General features: G+C 48.2%; 2 protein-coding genes and 1 long non-coding RNA gene across 4 annotated transcripts in view; 1 reads left to right on the top strand and 2 right to left on the bottom strand.

The window, feature by feature from the left end:
- The window catches only part of NME7 (NME/NM23 family member 7), an 88,835-nt gene extending 88,193 nt beyond the window's left edge, over positions 1 to 642 (top strand). For both annotated transcript variants that reach the window (XM_063148292.1, XM_063148293.1), the window contains exon 12: positions 203 to 642. In XM_063148292.1, the coding sequence (XP_063004362.1) occupies positions 203 to 235 (33 nt within the window). In that variant the 3' untranslated portion in view covers positions 236 to 642. The remainder of the gene's footprint in view (positions 1 to 202) is intronic.
- ATP1B1 (ATPase Na+/K+ transporting subunit beta 1) lies at positions 279 to 14,916 on the bottom strand. Its single transcript, XM_063148294.1, has 6 exons — positions 14,672 to 14,916; positions 12,003 to 12,131; positions 5,044 to 5,199; positions 4,197 to 4,381; positions 2,280 to 2,360; positions 279 to 1,675 (listed from the first exon to the last, which is right to left on the bottom strand). The coding sequence occupies exons 1-6, from the start codon at positions 14,769 to 14,771 to the stop codon at positions 1,409 to 1,411; spliced, it is 918 nt and encodes a 305-aa protein (XP_063004364.1). The 5' UTR covers positions 14,772 to 14,916; the 3' UTR covers positions 279 to 1,408.
- Positions 9,130 to 11,992, bottom strand: LOC134414134 (uncharacterized). The gene is made up of 2 exons (XR_010026672.1): positions 11,641 to 11,992; positions 9,130 to 9,347 (listed from the first exon to the last, which is right to left on the bottom strand). It is a non-coding gene; the product is annotated as an uncharacterized LOC134414134 (long non-coding RNA).
- Positions 14,917 to 15,968: the final 1,052 nt, after the last annotated feature.

The following is a 15,968-nucleotide window of genomic DNA, read 5'->3' as shown; positions in this document are numbered from 1 at the left end:
AAGAGACTTGTGGGGATCCTGACCAGCACAGGCAGGTGTTCACAGCAGTGTCTCATGCGGGGTAGGGGGAGGGAAAACAAGTAATGAACAGACCCCAGCACTGATGTGTAACAGTTCAACGTTTCAAATGTTTCAATCATTTCAACTCCCGTGTGCTGAGACTGTCTGGGAATGATAATGATCCATTTTCTGTTTGAAATAGGTGCAGTACTTCTTCAAGATTCTGGACAACTAACAGGCTCCATCCTTACCCACTGCAACAGACACGCACACAGAACTGTGTGTTCATTCATTTATTTGTCCAATGTTTCAACCTGACTGAAATACAAGATCAACAAGAGCACTGTACTCCTGGCTATTATTACATGTTAGAACATAGAGTTTTGCACTTTAGACAACATTTAACACCATTCTATGGGGTACTGCATTGCTTTTATAAAGTTTAAAATAAAGATTTATTTTCAAACATGTGACTTTGGTTTATTTCATACATTACACTTTCTTGCAGAAAAAATAAAATTGTACAACTGCATAAATATAAAATTCTTCCACCATGAAAATGGCTAAAACATTCAATAAAGACATTAGCACCACAGTGTGCGATGCCTTCAGCAGGAAAAAAAAAAAAAAGAGAAAAGAAAATATACAAAGCAGAGTTATGCCTATCACTGAGGAGAGTGATAGCCTGACCCAGTCTCTCACACAACATACTGGAGGATAAGGGAAGAGGTGGAGAGAGAGACAGCATTCACTACAAAGCACAGTACACAATCACCTATTCTCTTTGACTTCACTTAAGTTAGTTTCCCTGCCACCCCTCCAAATAAAATACCCTAACATCACAAAAAAGCCAGAAGCCTTATGGAGTGCTGTTAAATATCATCTCACAGGTGGGCCTTTCTTTGAAAAGGAACAAAATAATGAGGTTTCATGCCAGTTCTAGTCCCATTGAGTATTTACACCTTGGACAGCAAAAGTCTTTGCTCACAAGAAGTAGAAAACAGATACAATACATGGCTTGAAAAATGACCAGAGTATGCACCTATAGTACTGTACACTAAATAAAATACACAAGGCAGCAATACTTAGGGGCCAGAAACACTGCTTACTACAAGTCAGTTATGGAATCATAATTTACAGTAAAAATGGGCATGTCCCAAGGCTCAATTTTGTTTTCTTTTGTCATTTACAGTAGAATAAATATTTGTCGCTATTGCTACACTTTGTTTACATTCTAACCTAGTAAATGCAGAAAGCTAGTGTAAAGCATATAGATTACGTGTAGGTCCCATACGTATGACAGTTTGTTCAAGACTAGTAGGTTTTCTTTTTTGTTCTTTTTTTTTTTTTAACCTTTTTAAATGGCTAGGAGAAGGAGGAGGGGGGAAGAAGAGAGTTGTGCTTACGATCAGCTGCTTTTTATGTCGAATTTAATATCAAAGCGTCCCTGGAAGCGGTCCTTGTCGCTGTAGACGATGTTCTGCCCGTAGGCCCTGCACTCCACGCGCACCTCCACGTCGTAGGTCAGGTTGGTGAACTGCACGGCCACCAGCGGCTGCAGGTAGCGCGGCTGCAGCAGCTTCCCGTAGTAGGGGTAGTACTGCAGCCCGAAGCCGGGATAGCCACCCATCCCGAAGTACTCCACCGTGCCGATCTTGTCTGCATCTTCCTCTCGCTGCAGGGGGAAGAGGAGGCACAGGCAATGACAGACAACCACCCAAACTTTGGCAGCCCTCAGCTGTGTCAGCAGCTGATTGTCAGCGAGACTGTGACCTCCCGTTTGGTCAGTGCTGGTTCCCACTGTGACAAGAGCCACCAGTGGTCTACAGGACATGTCAGCGCACATCAGCCAGGAAAAGGGCTTTGCCTAATTTAAAGCCTCAGCCACTTACACAGTTAGAAACCACCAGGGCATCCTATGGTACAATTGCACAGGCCTTGGCTACAGAAACTTTGCTGTTTCTCATCTGCTTTGCACATGCCTAGTATGAAATATCTTCCATGGAGGCCTTATTTTTTTGCTCCAGCACAGCACTTGGAAGCCAAATGGCTACTTTTGAAGATACCTTTAACTATCTTGCCCTGCTTTTACCCCAGTCTGTGGAGGTAGCACTAACTCATCCATCAGCAGGGCAGGGCTTTGAGAAACTACTGTTATCCCAAGTAAGAACCACTCCATTAGTCTATGGAATGGCTGGCAAGGAGATAACTACACTTGGACAAAGGCTTAGTCATCCCCTGCAGCTTCCCAACTCTGCTCTGTTACATTTCCAACTCACCTTGGCAACACAGTGGACAGGGATGAGATTTGGGTTGTATTTTGCCATAATCTCAGGAGGGAGGCTTTCATTGGCTGGAGCCTAGAAGAAATCCAGAACAAGGGGATATTACACGCTGGACACTCCTCTGCAGACTGGAGCACCTTTGCAGCAACAAAGATCAGCAGTACTGAACACACACCGTTAACTGGAATCTCTAATAAGCACAGTTCTGAGGCAACAGCTCTCAGTGGTTCTTGGGACAGACAAGTAGTGTAGCATAACTGGAAGCAGGGGAACTTGACCCAAGCAGAACTGCTAGCTGTTCTTACAGCTTCACCTGCTGTGGATACAAGCAGGTCAGGCTGGGTTTAGTTCCATGGTGCCCCTGGGGAAAGTGTTTCATAGCAGTGTCTATAGCTAGCAGAGCTTGTTTTTGCAAGCTCAGGCAGTGGCAGGATTGCACTGGTGCAGGATTTGCCACCTGCCTGCCAGGTGCGTGTAATCAGGACTGGAAGTGCACAGGAAAGAACAAAGTGTGGCAGTCTCACCCTGACACTGCTGAATTTCACCACCAACAAGGAAGGACAAAAGCTCTGGGTATATCAGAGAAAGGTGCGAGTGCCAACTCTCATAGTCCAACCACTGACCCAGCTGGTCTTTGGTCTTTTAAAGTGCAGCGGTATTGTTTGACAACACTGCAGTTTCAGATCTGCTCTACAAACATTTTTCCCAATGCAAGAACTATGGGGTCTCTGCTGGAGTGTGGAACCACAAATAAATTCTGCCTTGGATGCATTGTTTCTAAATGAAATCTGCAAAGTCATTCCGTGACCAGACCCTGCTGTCTAATGCAGTCTTGGAGGTCTCCAGAGCTCCACTGCAAAAAAAGAGAGGAACACACCAAACCCTTCTCTTTCCCAGACATCAAACACGCACATCTCATGTCACCCTACAGCCACCACAGTACATTCTGCTAAAATGTTTCCACCACAAATCAGATAAACCAAAAGTTTGTCCATTTTTGTAGCACAGGACAAGCTCTCTTTGAAGGAAAACATTCTTCAGGACTCATTAGACAGCACCAATTCCCATCCTCAAGTGCCGTGACAGATGGGAGTGAAGGTGGCCTAGAACACCTTTTGCACTGTTCTCCATCCAAAAGACAAGAGTGGCAGGTTTTGCACACCACCTTATTCAACAGCACATGTTTTGCCACTGAATTCTTAAAAGAAATTTTTAGCATTTTAATGCACTGGGGAAAAAAAAAAAACAGAAGGAAAAGCCATGAATACCCAGATTAACACCCTTCAGCATTACTGCAGACTTCCCTTCAGGTGAAGGGCAAAGCAAAGCCTCTGGAAAACTACAATAAATTAACTAAAGACCTCCTCACCTTTCTTGCAGCTGTGCCTAACTTTCAAATGTAGTTTACTCTTTCGAGCCTGTGTTTCACTCTGGTATTTAATATTAGCATTTCATAAATTAATTAAGCAGTTATGGCAAGGCAGACAAGACTGCACTGCCTGAGGAAAAGAATTGAGTGGGTCAGGGCATGATGAAATATACTAATGTTACTAGACAGTGTTGGTCTGGGATGGTGCCTTGGAAGCATACAGGAATTTAAACTGGAATTTATCATTTGAAGAAAATGCCCCTTTATGGCAACTCCAATAGCAGACTCAGAAATTACCAGATAAATAACCGGGAGGTTGCACTGTGAGGTTCAGTGCTACTTGTTACCAACTTGCAGTGCACACCTTTCACTGCTTTCCAAGTAAAAGAATTTTTGAAGCAAATTAGTCAAATTGTATCACAGTTTATCCTCTGCAGCAAGAGTATCTCTTTCCAGAGACCAAAAAACAGGCACAGCAAATATGCAGCCAACCCTTCCTCCTGATCGGTAGCATCTGCTAAGAAGGGAAGAAAGATACTTGCCTGAGGTTTGAAGCCAATGATTCTGTTGAGCTTCACAAGGATGCATGGTTTGCCATCCTTGTAGCCATAGGTGGGATCATTTAGTCCAGAACAGTTGTCCAGCCATTCACGTTTGAATTTGCAGACTTTCTTCTGGCCCTGGGCATCATTATATGGTCCTCTCTCTTTGTATTCAGTGGGTGTGTCTGTCACAGCAGGGGAAGGAAAACAACCACATGCATTGGCATCTTGTGTGTGTCCCTTACACTTCCCTGGGCAGGTGGGATTTCCCTCACCAGGGCAGTTGAGGCGCTCCACAGACTGACACCCAGCCACCCCCCAACACAGGGCTGCTCCCAGACCAGCAATTTGTTTTATAACAGATTTCTTCCAGAATCATCTGGCTCAGAGACCATTTTTTTCTCGGCAGCTTTTACAAGTGGGTTTCCCTCAGATTTGATACAGGTGTATTATGAGGTGACAGTCTCATTCACATGATTACAAATAACCTATTAAGGGTAAACACCTCCCAGATGTCTGACTGCATGGCACAAAGAGGACCAACACTAGCTTTAGCAAAGTGAGCAGTAAAACCCCTGTGGCTCTCAGAGAGAACAAGGTCAGTGCCATCTTCAGAGTCAGATGAAGAGTGAGTTCTCCAAGCAAAACGTGGGGGTTCCCAACCCTCCAGTAAGCTGCTAAGTATGGCCCAGTGGGGTCTGCCCAAATTAAATTAATGAGCAGTCAGTTAACACACATGCTGCTGGAACAGCTCAAAACCAAGACCACCACTGCTCAACCTCAGCTTCTGGTAGACCTGACAGAGCCATCATTCAGTCCTCAGCTGTAGGAAACAATCAAGACTTACCTCCACAGTCCTGAAACACGATGTTCTCAGTTTGTTGCTCATCACTATAGTCCCTTAAGAAATTATCCAGGTTCCTCACATAGGGTTCATAACTTCTGGGATCAGAGGCAGTAAAGGAAATTTCTGTCTTTTGAACCTGGGGAACTTGAGTCAGTCCTAAGAACAGCAAAATCAGGGAGAAAACATTAAGTACACCTCAAAGCTGTACAGCCTCCAGGTGATACCAAGAACTTAACTCCTAATAATAATCTCTGTTTTTCAGACTTAAGAACTTTGACAAAGCAGCTTAAGCTCACTGAAGGAGAGGTTCTCCTCTTTCCAGCAACAGTCTTAAATCACAGTGTTTGTGTCAGGCAAAAAGACAAAAATCACAAAATGGAGAAGTGAGGCTACAAAGTCTAGCCTTCCTTCAAAAAAAAAGCACCAACCACAGGTCCACTGTTCTCTTCTGCCCCCTCCTCGAGGACAGAAGGACACAGAACATAAGTATCCCTAACAGGCTGCCTTCAGTGTCTGCAAACTCTGTGTTTAGGATACGGCACAGCTCTACACTCGTGAGCTCCTGCAACAAAGACAAGAGGTTTCCCAAGTCTGGTCACGCTCTGCCAGCTGGAATCCATGTGGCCTTTGTGTGTCTCCCCTGTGGATGCAGGGCAGGAGACATTTTCTCCCTTAGTAAATTCAGCTGCCTGAGTACTGCCTCCTCTCTTTTCACTGCCTAATTGGGTATTTCTGACTGTAAGACAGCTCAGAAGATGATTTTATCAGCAGTTCATCACCAAGAAGGTGAGTAGGAAATGCCACCAAATAGAAGAATTGTTTAAAAGACTCTCCAGATTCTGGGATGTGCAAACCAGCTCAGATTTAAACTATAATAATGATGCATGGAGAAGAGACTACAAATAAGAAATGCCTACAGATAATGAAAAGCACAGTCTTCCTTTGCTCTTCATTGTGGAACTTGGAAATAGTTGCTCCTATGCAATGTTTAGGTCACATTTTAATTGAAAGTATTACTGCATGGCTAACACTTTAATTCAAGTAAGAGGAACCAAGTTCATACTGCTTTTGTGGCAGCAACTGTAATTATTAAGAGCCTGACTTCAGTTCAGTTTGTCCTCTTCATTTTAGCAAGATAAAGAAAATGAGCAAGGGAGCAGCGTTTGCTTTGACACCTTTCAGAACAGGCCTGTTGCCAAGAAGCTCCTCTGGTGCAAAACTCAGGCAGCTTAGGCAGCTGGCCCCAACCCACAAGAGCTTGTGACTCCAGCAATTTTTCCAAAGCCACTTGAGTGCTTCTGCTCAGTCCCTCCACAGACCAACTGACCACTCCCCCCACCCCCCTGCCACTACCCACTAACTTGGAATTTGTAACCTAGGACAAAGATTACCTTTGTTCCCCTAAACACAGCTCCTGGTCACCAAAGAGAAGTCCAGCAAGGAGCTCCGGTGTTTCAAGTTTAATTCCTGAAGCAGCTTTTAACTGCTCAAAATTCCCTCTGCTACAAACAGACCAGGATGAGTTTACAAGTTTAGCAGCAATTCTCTATTCCTCTAGCAGAATGACATCCTACCCTCCAAAGTCAGTGGCTTTCAGCCCTTTTTTGAGCAATTACTCATCTTCTTGCTTCACAAACAGTTTATATATAGAAAAAATATGCCAGTTGCCATTTTAGTAAGGGACTTCAAACCCATCCTGCCAAGCCCTTCTCACGTTACCACTCAGCTGGGAAGAACAGACTCAGTCACCTGAAGTGGCTGTCTGGAATTGCAGCAGAGGCAGGCCAGGCCTTAGGTCCTCTCCTGGGTCTATCTTTTCCAGAGTTCAAGTTACAGGTGTATACATCCATATTCAAATACATATTCAAGTGTGTAAATACAAAAAAAGAAAAAAAAAAAATCAAGGAAACGTGGCCAGGCTTGTTAAGTTCCAGTCAGGCAAGGGACATCAGTTTTGCTCAGGATCTCCCCATCTGTTTCTTGTCTTGGCCAAGGTAACACATAGGGCACCCACACAGGCCTGGCAAAGGTGATGTGAAGGTCAGCAATATTCCTGCTCTCTCTTTAAGAGACCCTGGCCACTGATAGATGAAGTCCAAAGCCAACCCTCTGCCCATCAGACAAGTGACTTGGCTGGAGAACAGACTGCCATCCCAAAGCATCCCTGTCTTGTACATCTCCACACAACTGCCATGAAGCCCAGGCAGTACGTCCAGCAGCTGTTCCAGCAGCCAGCACAAAGGAACCACTGTTCCTGCCAGGTAGCCCATGGCCCAAGTTTTCTGCCTGACTGGCAGCATTTCCAGGTGGATGGATGAACCAGACTAGACCAGACTTTGGCACACGAGTGGTTGCTTTGTTTAGGATAGGAGCAAAGTGGAGATCAATCTTCCCACTTACAAAGTAAGAAAGACAATCTTTATGAATATTAAAGACTTGTAATGAAAAATACCTTTATCCTAATTAAAAAACTGTGTTACTGGCTTCTACCATAACCTCCATTCTCACATGCCTGCAACTGACTGGACGCAAAGCCCTAAGCCCTGTATCATTTCCTTCTGTACATCCCATAGCCAAACCAAAAGCTGCAGTGGCATTAGCAGAGCAGCACTATCACTGAAACCTTAAGCAATCTTGTGTGGAAAACCAAGCATGCTTGTACAATGGCAGAAGGTAACCTCTGCAGAACACTAACATTTCTGGAACATTCTCTCACCCCCACCTGGCAACTTAAGCAAGCAGGACGAGAAAAAGTGCTTAAAACTTGAGCCCTTGCAGTACTCCCTGGCATGTATTGCTACACCCAAGGAAGTGTGTGGCTGGCATAAATGAAGCTTTTAGGGGCTGCATGCACAGGAGGAAGCCATTCATGAGCAAGTCCTATGGGGGAAAAGAAAAAAAACCCACAGGTGCTTTCAGAGCCAGAAGTCTAACAACCCTCTCCCTATCCTCTGACTATAATCTGTATGACACAGCTCTGCATCTCAAGCTATTACAACAGAGATGCACCATGGTGTCCCATGTTATGCTGTTCTTTCCACACGAAAGAATGAAGTATCTCAATGCTAAAATAATGACAAATTAGAAAATTGCCACAACTGGCACTTCAGAGTGCCTTGTTAGGAAATGAGACTCATCTTCACTTGGCTGACACTGTCCACATAAATGATGAGCAACGCCTTGAGTTGGTAATGGACACCACCTTTTGTTGGCTGTGACTATACAAGGACATCAAACACCAAAAGAAACCCATGCAAAGTCATTTGAGTTCTTTTCTTCAGCTACAGTTCCACTTCCAAAATGCCACTGCAGATTAAAATTCTATTTATTCAAGTTCATTTAAAAGCAGTTTTCCACATAGATTTTATCATTCTAAGCTGCAATAGCAAGACTTCAGGAGAAGTATCCTGAGGGTAAAGAGGAAGAAACTATAAGTGGGAAGTCAGGCTTATTATTAGGAACAGTTGTATAAGGCCGTAGTAACCACTCTTGCTCCATCACACCATGCTCATTTCCAAGTACCATGTAATCTTTGTTCCAAATGGGTATAAAAACTCCAGAGGTGACACAGACAACAAATTGAGTGATCACTACACCCTCCCCCAGCTCACTATGTGAGGATAGATTTTAAAAGGCACCATATCAAACAATGTCCTTCCAAGCTTGCAGTCAACCTCACCCCCAAAGTGCAAAAAACAGGTGTGAGTTTTCTGCAAATGTAGCAAAACCTGCTTGGCTGCAACATCCTGGAGACTGAGATTTTCCCAAGCACAGGTGCTGCTGAGATGAGAGAAGCAAAGAGCTGCAACCTCCCCGGAGGCAGCACACTCTCCTTTGAAGTCTCTCTGCCACCTTGCTGCTGCTGTCCAAGCTAAATCAGCCAAGTGGGGAACACACCAAAGCAGCCTTTCTATGATGCACTCACTGCCCAGCAGAGCAAAGCAGGAACACCTGGAATCCCCTGGCTGGAGCAGGGACTCTTCCTTCCAGCCACCACTTCCAAAGCTCTGCCTCAGGCTGCCGTGAGCTCTGTCCCCTCAGCCCGCCTGTGAGGGAATGCTGTTCCACGGGATGCACACCACAAGATGGCAGGAGGCACAGCCCAATTTTATTGGAGTGGGGAAGGGGAGAATGAAGCATTATTTTTTAGGGATGCTTCCCAAGAGGCAATATCCTCAATCCTTCACTAGCCGCAGGGCAAGTCGTCTGTGTTCAAAGCAGAGTCGGAGCCTGCAGCACAAGTGAAACCGGGAGCTGGGGCTGTCGCAATGGCAGGGCTGATGGGCAGGTGAACTGCACTGTCCCTTCCCCCACCACAAGACAAAAGAAAGAAAAAAATAGTGTAATGGAAAGGTACAATACTCAGCTTGCCCTGAAGCCCTGTATAACATTCCTGTTGTGTTCAATGCAGAAACCAATTACCATATTAATGACACTTGGCTACAAAAATAGCACTTTATGGCTTGCAATGTTATATCCATGTCAATAACTCAATACAACACCCTGTAGGTTCTGCTGCTGTTATGAAATCTGTTGTATTTCAGAACAAGAATGATATTATAGCAGCCTCTACAGCATTTTCTCTTGCAAATCCCGAAGGCAAGTTAGTTTGCCCTTTCTCAAACCATTCTGAGCTGACAACAACAGTGATTTGCCCAAGAAGGACAGAACACTGTAACAAGAATAAAATCAGCTTTTCTGGCTCCCTAGAAAATCCAGGGCTTTATCAAGCTGCCAGTACATTTACTTGGCTCACAAGTTTTCCCACAAGAACCAGGAATTAGATTTGCACAACATCCTACTTTATATAGCTCATCATTTGCAGGTGTCTCAGACCACAGAAAGTTCAAGTTTGGTGCTCACCACACGTGTTCCTTGACAGAACAGCAGCTGTGCTTGCAGCACTGGAGAGAATCCTGCACAGCCAGAGAACACAGGGATTGCTGACCCCCCAAACAGCAGTGCAGCCAATCACTCCCTGTCAGTGTCTCTGAAAGCCTGCATTAAAGGGCAATTTTGGACTTGCAGTTTCGCGGCTGCTGTGCTACAGGACAAGAAATGTACTGGATACCAAGTGCCACCCTCCGCCATGCCCTACACCAGCTTGTCCACATCTGTAGGAAGTGCTGTCAAGTGATGCTCTGCAAAGGATCATGCTCTATTTACTAATTATTTCTTTGAAGTTTTATGCATATGTCATTGCAGCTTGGTTCAAATCCCTTGTTTACTGGCTCCCCACTGTCCCACACATTCAAGAAGGTGGATTTTGTTCCTCTTGATTTCAATACCCATTACAAAAGATTCCTGACAAACTAGTCATTGTTCCTCCATTTTGATTTCTGCAGTACACACTATAAGAGTGTCTTGAAATTAAATTCCTTTTCTTTGTCAAAAAAAAAAAAAAAAAAAAAAAAAGAAGCCCCAGAATAACTGGTGCACTATGCAATTAACATATTTATAAAAATCCTCTGCAGGCTGAAGTCTTTCACAAAAATCTTACCAGAGTTGCTTTGAATTTGGAATCATAAACTGCTGTTTCATAGAAAGCAATCAGTTTACCTAGAACAGGTAATTATGTGACATCTGGCTGAACAGCAGGGCTATCTGGGTGAGACCTCAGATCCATGGGTGCCTTTGCTAATTATTTCATGAAGGGGAAAAACACATTACTGAGTAACAATTACCCCAGCATTAGCCATGCTGGCTTTTCAGATGCAGCCAATGGCTCTGGGCAGTATCACTGACAGTCTTTCCTGCAAATGTCAGGGCCCACTGCAGAGATTAAAAGAGCTGCTTTCAGTGCTTAAGTCAGCATTTGCCCCGGCCATGGTGGTGGCACATGAAGAAGTATAACACACTAACACAGGAGTTCCAGCCTCTATTCTGTGTTTAAAGCATGTTGGTAGAAACTCAGTGATCTGGAAAAGATAACTTAGCTGAGCTGTAGCACCATTTGGTGACAGTGACATTCCCTGTGTTTAGGGCAGGGATTCATAGCACAGCACTACAGGCAGTGGGGCTGCAAGACAGCTCAGCATCAGGGCCAACTCGTGTAGCTACAAGCCATCAGTGTCACAATTGTCACTTAAATACCACTGTTATTAAAAGCTTCTGAACTGTTTCACAGAGCAACTGGAGCCGGATCGTTAGGATGCCCAGTGCCAGGCAGCCTCAAGGTCACTGGCAATGTGGGAAGGCAGCAGTGGCGCAGCTCCCCCTGCGCTCCAGCCGCCGGCTGCGGCGGGACTCGGATAGCGCAGCCCGGGCAGGCGGAGCGCGCACCTGCGGCAAGGGCCACGTGCTCCTGCTGCCCCAGCCAAGGCCAGCTGGCCACAGGCACTGCTCAGGCATCATTTTGAGCAGAGATTTCTATGTCTGTGAGGACAGGTCACACATCAGCAGCTACCAGACCCACCCAACCCTCCCTTCACCTCCCACGCCAATCAGCTGCAATTCCCACTAGTGAGTGCCACAGCATTTCTAGAACACAGGGTACTGTGGTGTTGGATAAAACAATTCCATGAGCACTCCCAGAACTGGTATGGTACGCCGCTTCCACTGACAGAGCCAACATTTTATCTTTATCCCTTCACTTACCCATGTGAACAGAGTGGTTCTGAAGAAAGAAAAACCGAACTCAGCTTCCTCGTACAGCCTGTTTCCAAAAGTGAAGCCTTTTAGCCTAACCCCATCCCTTCAGCTTAGGGGAAGGGAAAACGAAAGCAGGTTTAAGTTCCTCTCAGAGAGATGGTTTTCCTGTGATGCAACCTTTAATTCTAGCAGGATTTTCTTCAAGCCCCAGTACTGTTAACACAGAAGGCTGAGAACATACCCACCCCCTACAAATATGTGTTGCAGCAACAACACGCTTATTTCATCCTCCTTCTTGAGGTGAGTAACCAACCCCGCCTTCCCAGAACGCTCGCATGAAGTCAAACACGGGCCTCCTATTTAGTTACCTGGAGGTGCCACTCGATCCTGGTATTTGGGCTCAAATTCACTGACAGTGAGCAACATCACTTGGATGGTCCCGATGAATATACCTGCCAGGCAACCGTAGAAGATGACATAGAAGAGGAGGATCTTAACTGCAAGAGAAAGCAAATAAAGAGGAATCAAATCAAGCCCTCATGGCAGTTATGTTTCAGGACAGTACTTCCAACCTTTGCCACTTGCAAGGAGGTGCCCAGCACACAAAATTCAGATGTTGCAAAGACATCTATTTAACATTGAGATTATGCCTTGATGCGGACAGGAAATGTAAGGCACTCCAGTTGTTTGGTGGTGGGGAAACATGAGCCCCTGAATGAATCTGTGAATCAGGGTTTGGGCTTATAAAACATAAAGACTAAACCATGTTCCCCCACACCTTCAAGGATCCCTTGGCTGACCCAGCACCACCACCATAGGCCCCTGCACTTGCCAGGGTCAGTGATCCAAGTGCCCCACAGCAAGCATGGGTGTGCTTGAAGGATACTCATTCCACATAGCTCTGGGCTCAAAGCTATTTCCAGGAGCAGTACCAGTAAGTGTTTCATTCACGTTTACAAGTCATTGTAAAGCCTGATCTGTCTAGTAGTTCAGGCCATCACATCGAAAAAAAAGACAATGGGTAAAGAGTTCAGGCCAAATTAACTTTAGTACTCCATCTCAAATGTAGGAAATTACGCTTAAGGTGTCAAAATTCTGCACATTTACCAGGCTTGTGTACCTACAAAGACACTCTTGCACTGCTCATACTAATTAGTGAATTATATAACAATGAAAGACTAAACACAGTTTCAGTCTAAAAGGAGCGTCATCTAGAACCATCTTGAGGAGGGACTGGGAAGAACGGAGCTGCAGCCCAGCTCTGGGTATCGGTTACCAGTTTACAAGGATTATCTGAACAAATTAGCTGCAGGGTAACATGCTGTACTACACACCACCAGGCCACCTACAAGGGTAGGCCAGTCCATGCCAGGCAACTGTATTGCTCATCAGGCTGCAGGGACAGGCAGAAGCCAAAGACAACTTGAGAGTGAGCCTACTTGATACCTCAGACTGTCCTCATCTAATCGCAAACAAAACAGATGTAGTTTATCTGAAGGACTTGAAGTGATGAGATACCAGAGAAGGGGAGTAAGTAGTGGGTGGAAATATTCCTCCTTACTCCCCAGCTCCATCAAAAAAAAACCAAACCTACATCATTAGAGAAGGCTCACAATGAAAGCTGGCATCTGGTTGTTCTAAGTCTATGAAAGACAGGCAAACAGGAGGGCCACCCAGAGAAACAGATGCTGAGGGACACTATCAGAAAGGCATTCCATCCTCTTGTCTTCCTCGAGTGCACCAGAGGTAGCCAGGGCTGGAGGGCAGAGCTGGGTGCAGTAACGTGGGGCTCCAGGAGTTAAAGCACTCTTTGGTATCCAGGCAGCGTAAAGCAAATGGCCGTGACGTCAGGGACGTGTGGAAATTTTTTCCAGAGCACGGTCATAGGAGGTGCTGTTGTAACAAACCAAACACTAATGCTGTTGTCTGCAGCCTCATGCCTTTGAGTTTTGTAACATCAAAAGGCAAACGCTGGGAGGTAGCTTATTTAATCAGGTTGCCAGCCAGGATGCTCTAAACGCCAAAGACACCTTAAAGGTCAAAACCACTCCAAGGTCTCAGAAAATACACAGTGGGTCTAGAAATCGAGCACCACGGGGTTGAAGGAAAAAGCTTCTTGCAACAGGTACGCTTAGAACAGAAGAATCTAATCGTCAGCCTGCAGATCAAGTCAGCAAATGGAAATCAGTCCTAGGCAGATAGGTACGGACACTCTGGGAAAGGACCTGGTTCGGCCTCCGCGTTTAAAGCGCTGCGCAGTTGCCTGGTGCCTCAGAAGCAGAAAATACCTCTCCATGCGCACCCACAACCCCATTCTGCTCACGTAAAGATACGGCAGAAGCCTGCTCTAGTCCACCTGCCAGAGCTGCCGGCTCTGGACGTGGCACCTCCGAGCCGATCCATTACAACAGGAGCTGAATTCAACATCACAAGGGTGGCAACACCGGCTGTGGTTGGCAGCAACTGGAAGGCTGCTATTAGCGTAAAGAAATTAAAAGCCTCTTTAAGCTAAATGCAATGAATACAGGACAAGCATTTATGAGGAATGCACATAGAGCCATTTCCTTCTTGCGGAGATATTAAAAGTCAATTGCTCTTTCTCAGCGGAGTAAAACTCGCTTAGTTTCATTTATCCAGAGAAAACAGAAAAAAGAAAAAAATCTCTGTAAGGTCTAAGGCAGGTGAGAGCTGGGAGGTCAGGGTCCCCCGACGGCGATGCTCCCGGGCCGGGCCAGCCATGGGGAAATAAAGGAGACCCAAGGACGAGGTGCCCTCGACAAGGTCGGCCCGACCCCGCCTCACCCCCGGACCCACCTGGAGCCGCACTCGGGGGGCAGCGCTCGCCGCCCCCGGGGGTCCCGGCGGACACCGAGGGGAGAGGGCTGGGGGACCCCGTCCCTGCCTCCCCCACCCCGGGGGACGCCCCGCTGCCAGCCCCCCCCGCCCCGGCCGCAGCCCCGCCGCAGCCGGCGGAGGCGGAGCGCCGGGGCCGTGCTGCAGCGCCCGCCGCAACGCCGCCCCCCGGCCCCGCACTCACACCAGCTGCCCCCGGTGCGGCCCAGCAGCTCCTTCTTCTCCGAGTTCCAGATGAATTTCTTCCAGTTGCCATCACCGTCCTTGGCCTTCCCGCGGGCCATAGCGAGCAGCGGGGTGGGCGAGCGGCGCGCAGAGACCTACAGCCCTCAGCAGGCGGAGCGGCCCCGGAAGGTGCGGATGGGTGCGCCCGCCCCGGCGGCGCCGGCCCAAAGGGGCAGAGCGGGGGAGGCGGCCGGGGGGACGCGGGAGCGGCAGGGGGAGCGCGGCGGAGGGCACGGGGCGCGGAGCAGCCGCGCTCCCCGCGCAGCGCCCCTTCATATACGCCGCGGGCTCCGCCCTGCCCGCGCCGCCGCCAATGCGGGTCCGCCGAGCGCTCCGCGGGCGGGGCCCGGGGCGGGCGGGGCGCGGTGGGGGCGCGCCGGCGGCGGGAGCGGCGCGGAGGGGGCGGGGGGCTGCGGCACCGGCACCGGCGCCGGGGGGAAGGGTGGGCGCGGGCCGCCCGCCGCTCACCGGAGCTCTGACCTGCTGGGCCGGGCAGGTGCGTGCGTGCTACCGTGGGGGCGCGCGTCCCTTGCCTGGCTGTACCTGCGGGCGCGTGTGCGCGCACCCGCACACCTGTGCGCGCGCCGGTCCGCGCACGTGCCCGCCCGTTCCCGGTATTCCCGCCCCGCCCGCTCCCTGCGGTCCCTGCTCCCGCAGCAGAGCCGCTCGGCCGGGCGCTGCGGGGCACCGTCCCTCTCCTGTTCCCGGCGCCTCGCGTGGCCGCCCACCCCGCTCCGCCGGGCCCGCCACACTCCGGCGAGCTCATGTGTAACGCGGCTGCGGAATAACGAGCGCCGACAGCGCTCCCGGCCCGGCGCCGCGCTCCGCCGCCCGCGCCCTGGCAGCACCAGGCGGGAGGGGCGGGCAGGGGCTTCCCGGTGGCAGCGGGCCTTGCCCGTCCCCTGTGGCGGAAGGGAAACGACTTGCACATGCGACAGCCGCCGCCCTTGCGGGGTGACCTTCAGGGCGCTGCACAAACGCCGCAGCCGCCGGCAGCGCACCCCTGGCCCGGCCGGGTGGGATTGGGGGTTCTCTGCGGAGACACCTCTGTCATCACAGGTAACCAATGTGCCTCGGTCCCCTGGTACCATTACAGGACAGTTAAATTAAATCTGTATCCAAGCATACTTGGGTTTACTTCTGAACTTCCTGTCGGGTTGTAATATTGTATTCCACATATTTTCTTGCCCTTGATACATTCTCTGAACTTTAGCTCCATCTTTTTTTTCTTTTTTTTTTTTTTCCCTTAAGGTCTC

Source organism: Melospiza melodia, chromosome 2 (genome assembly GCF_035770615.1).
Source record: "Melospiza melodia melodia isolate bMelMel2 chromosome 2, bMelMel2.pri, whole genome shotgun sequence".
Lineage (NCBI taxonomy): Eukaryota > Metazoa > Chordata > Aves > Passeriformes > Passerellidae > Melospiza > Melospiza melodia.
Note: the sequence above shows the minus strand (reverse complement) of the source record. Positions and strands in the feature narration are given on the sequence as shown.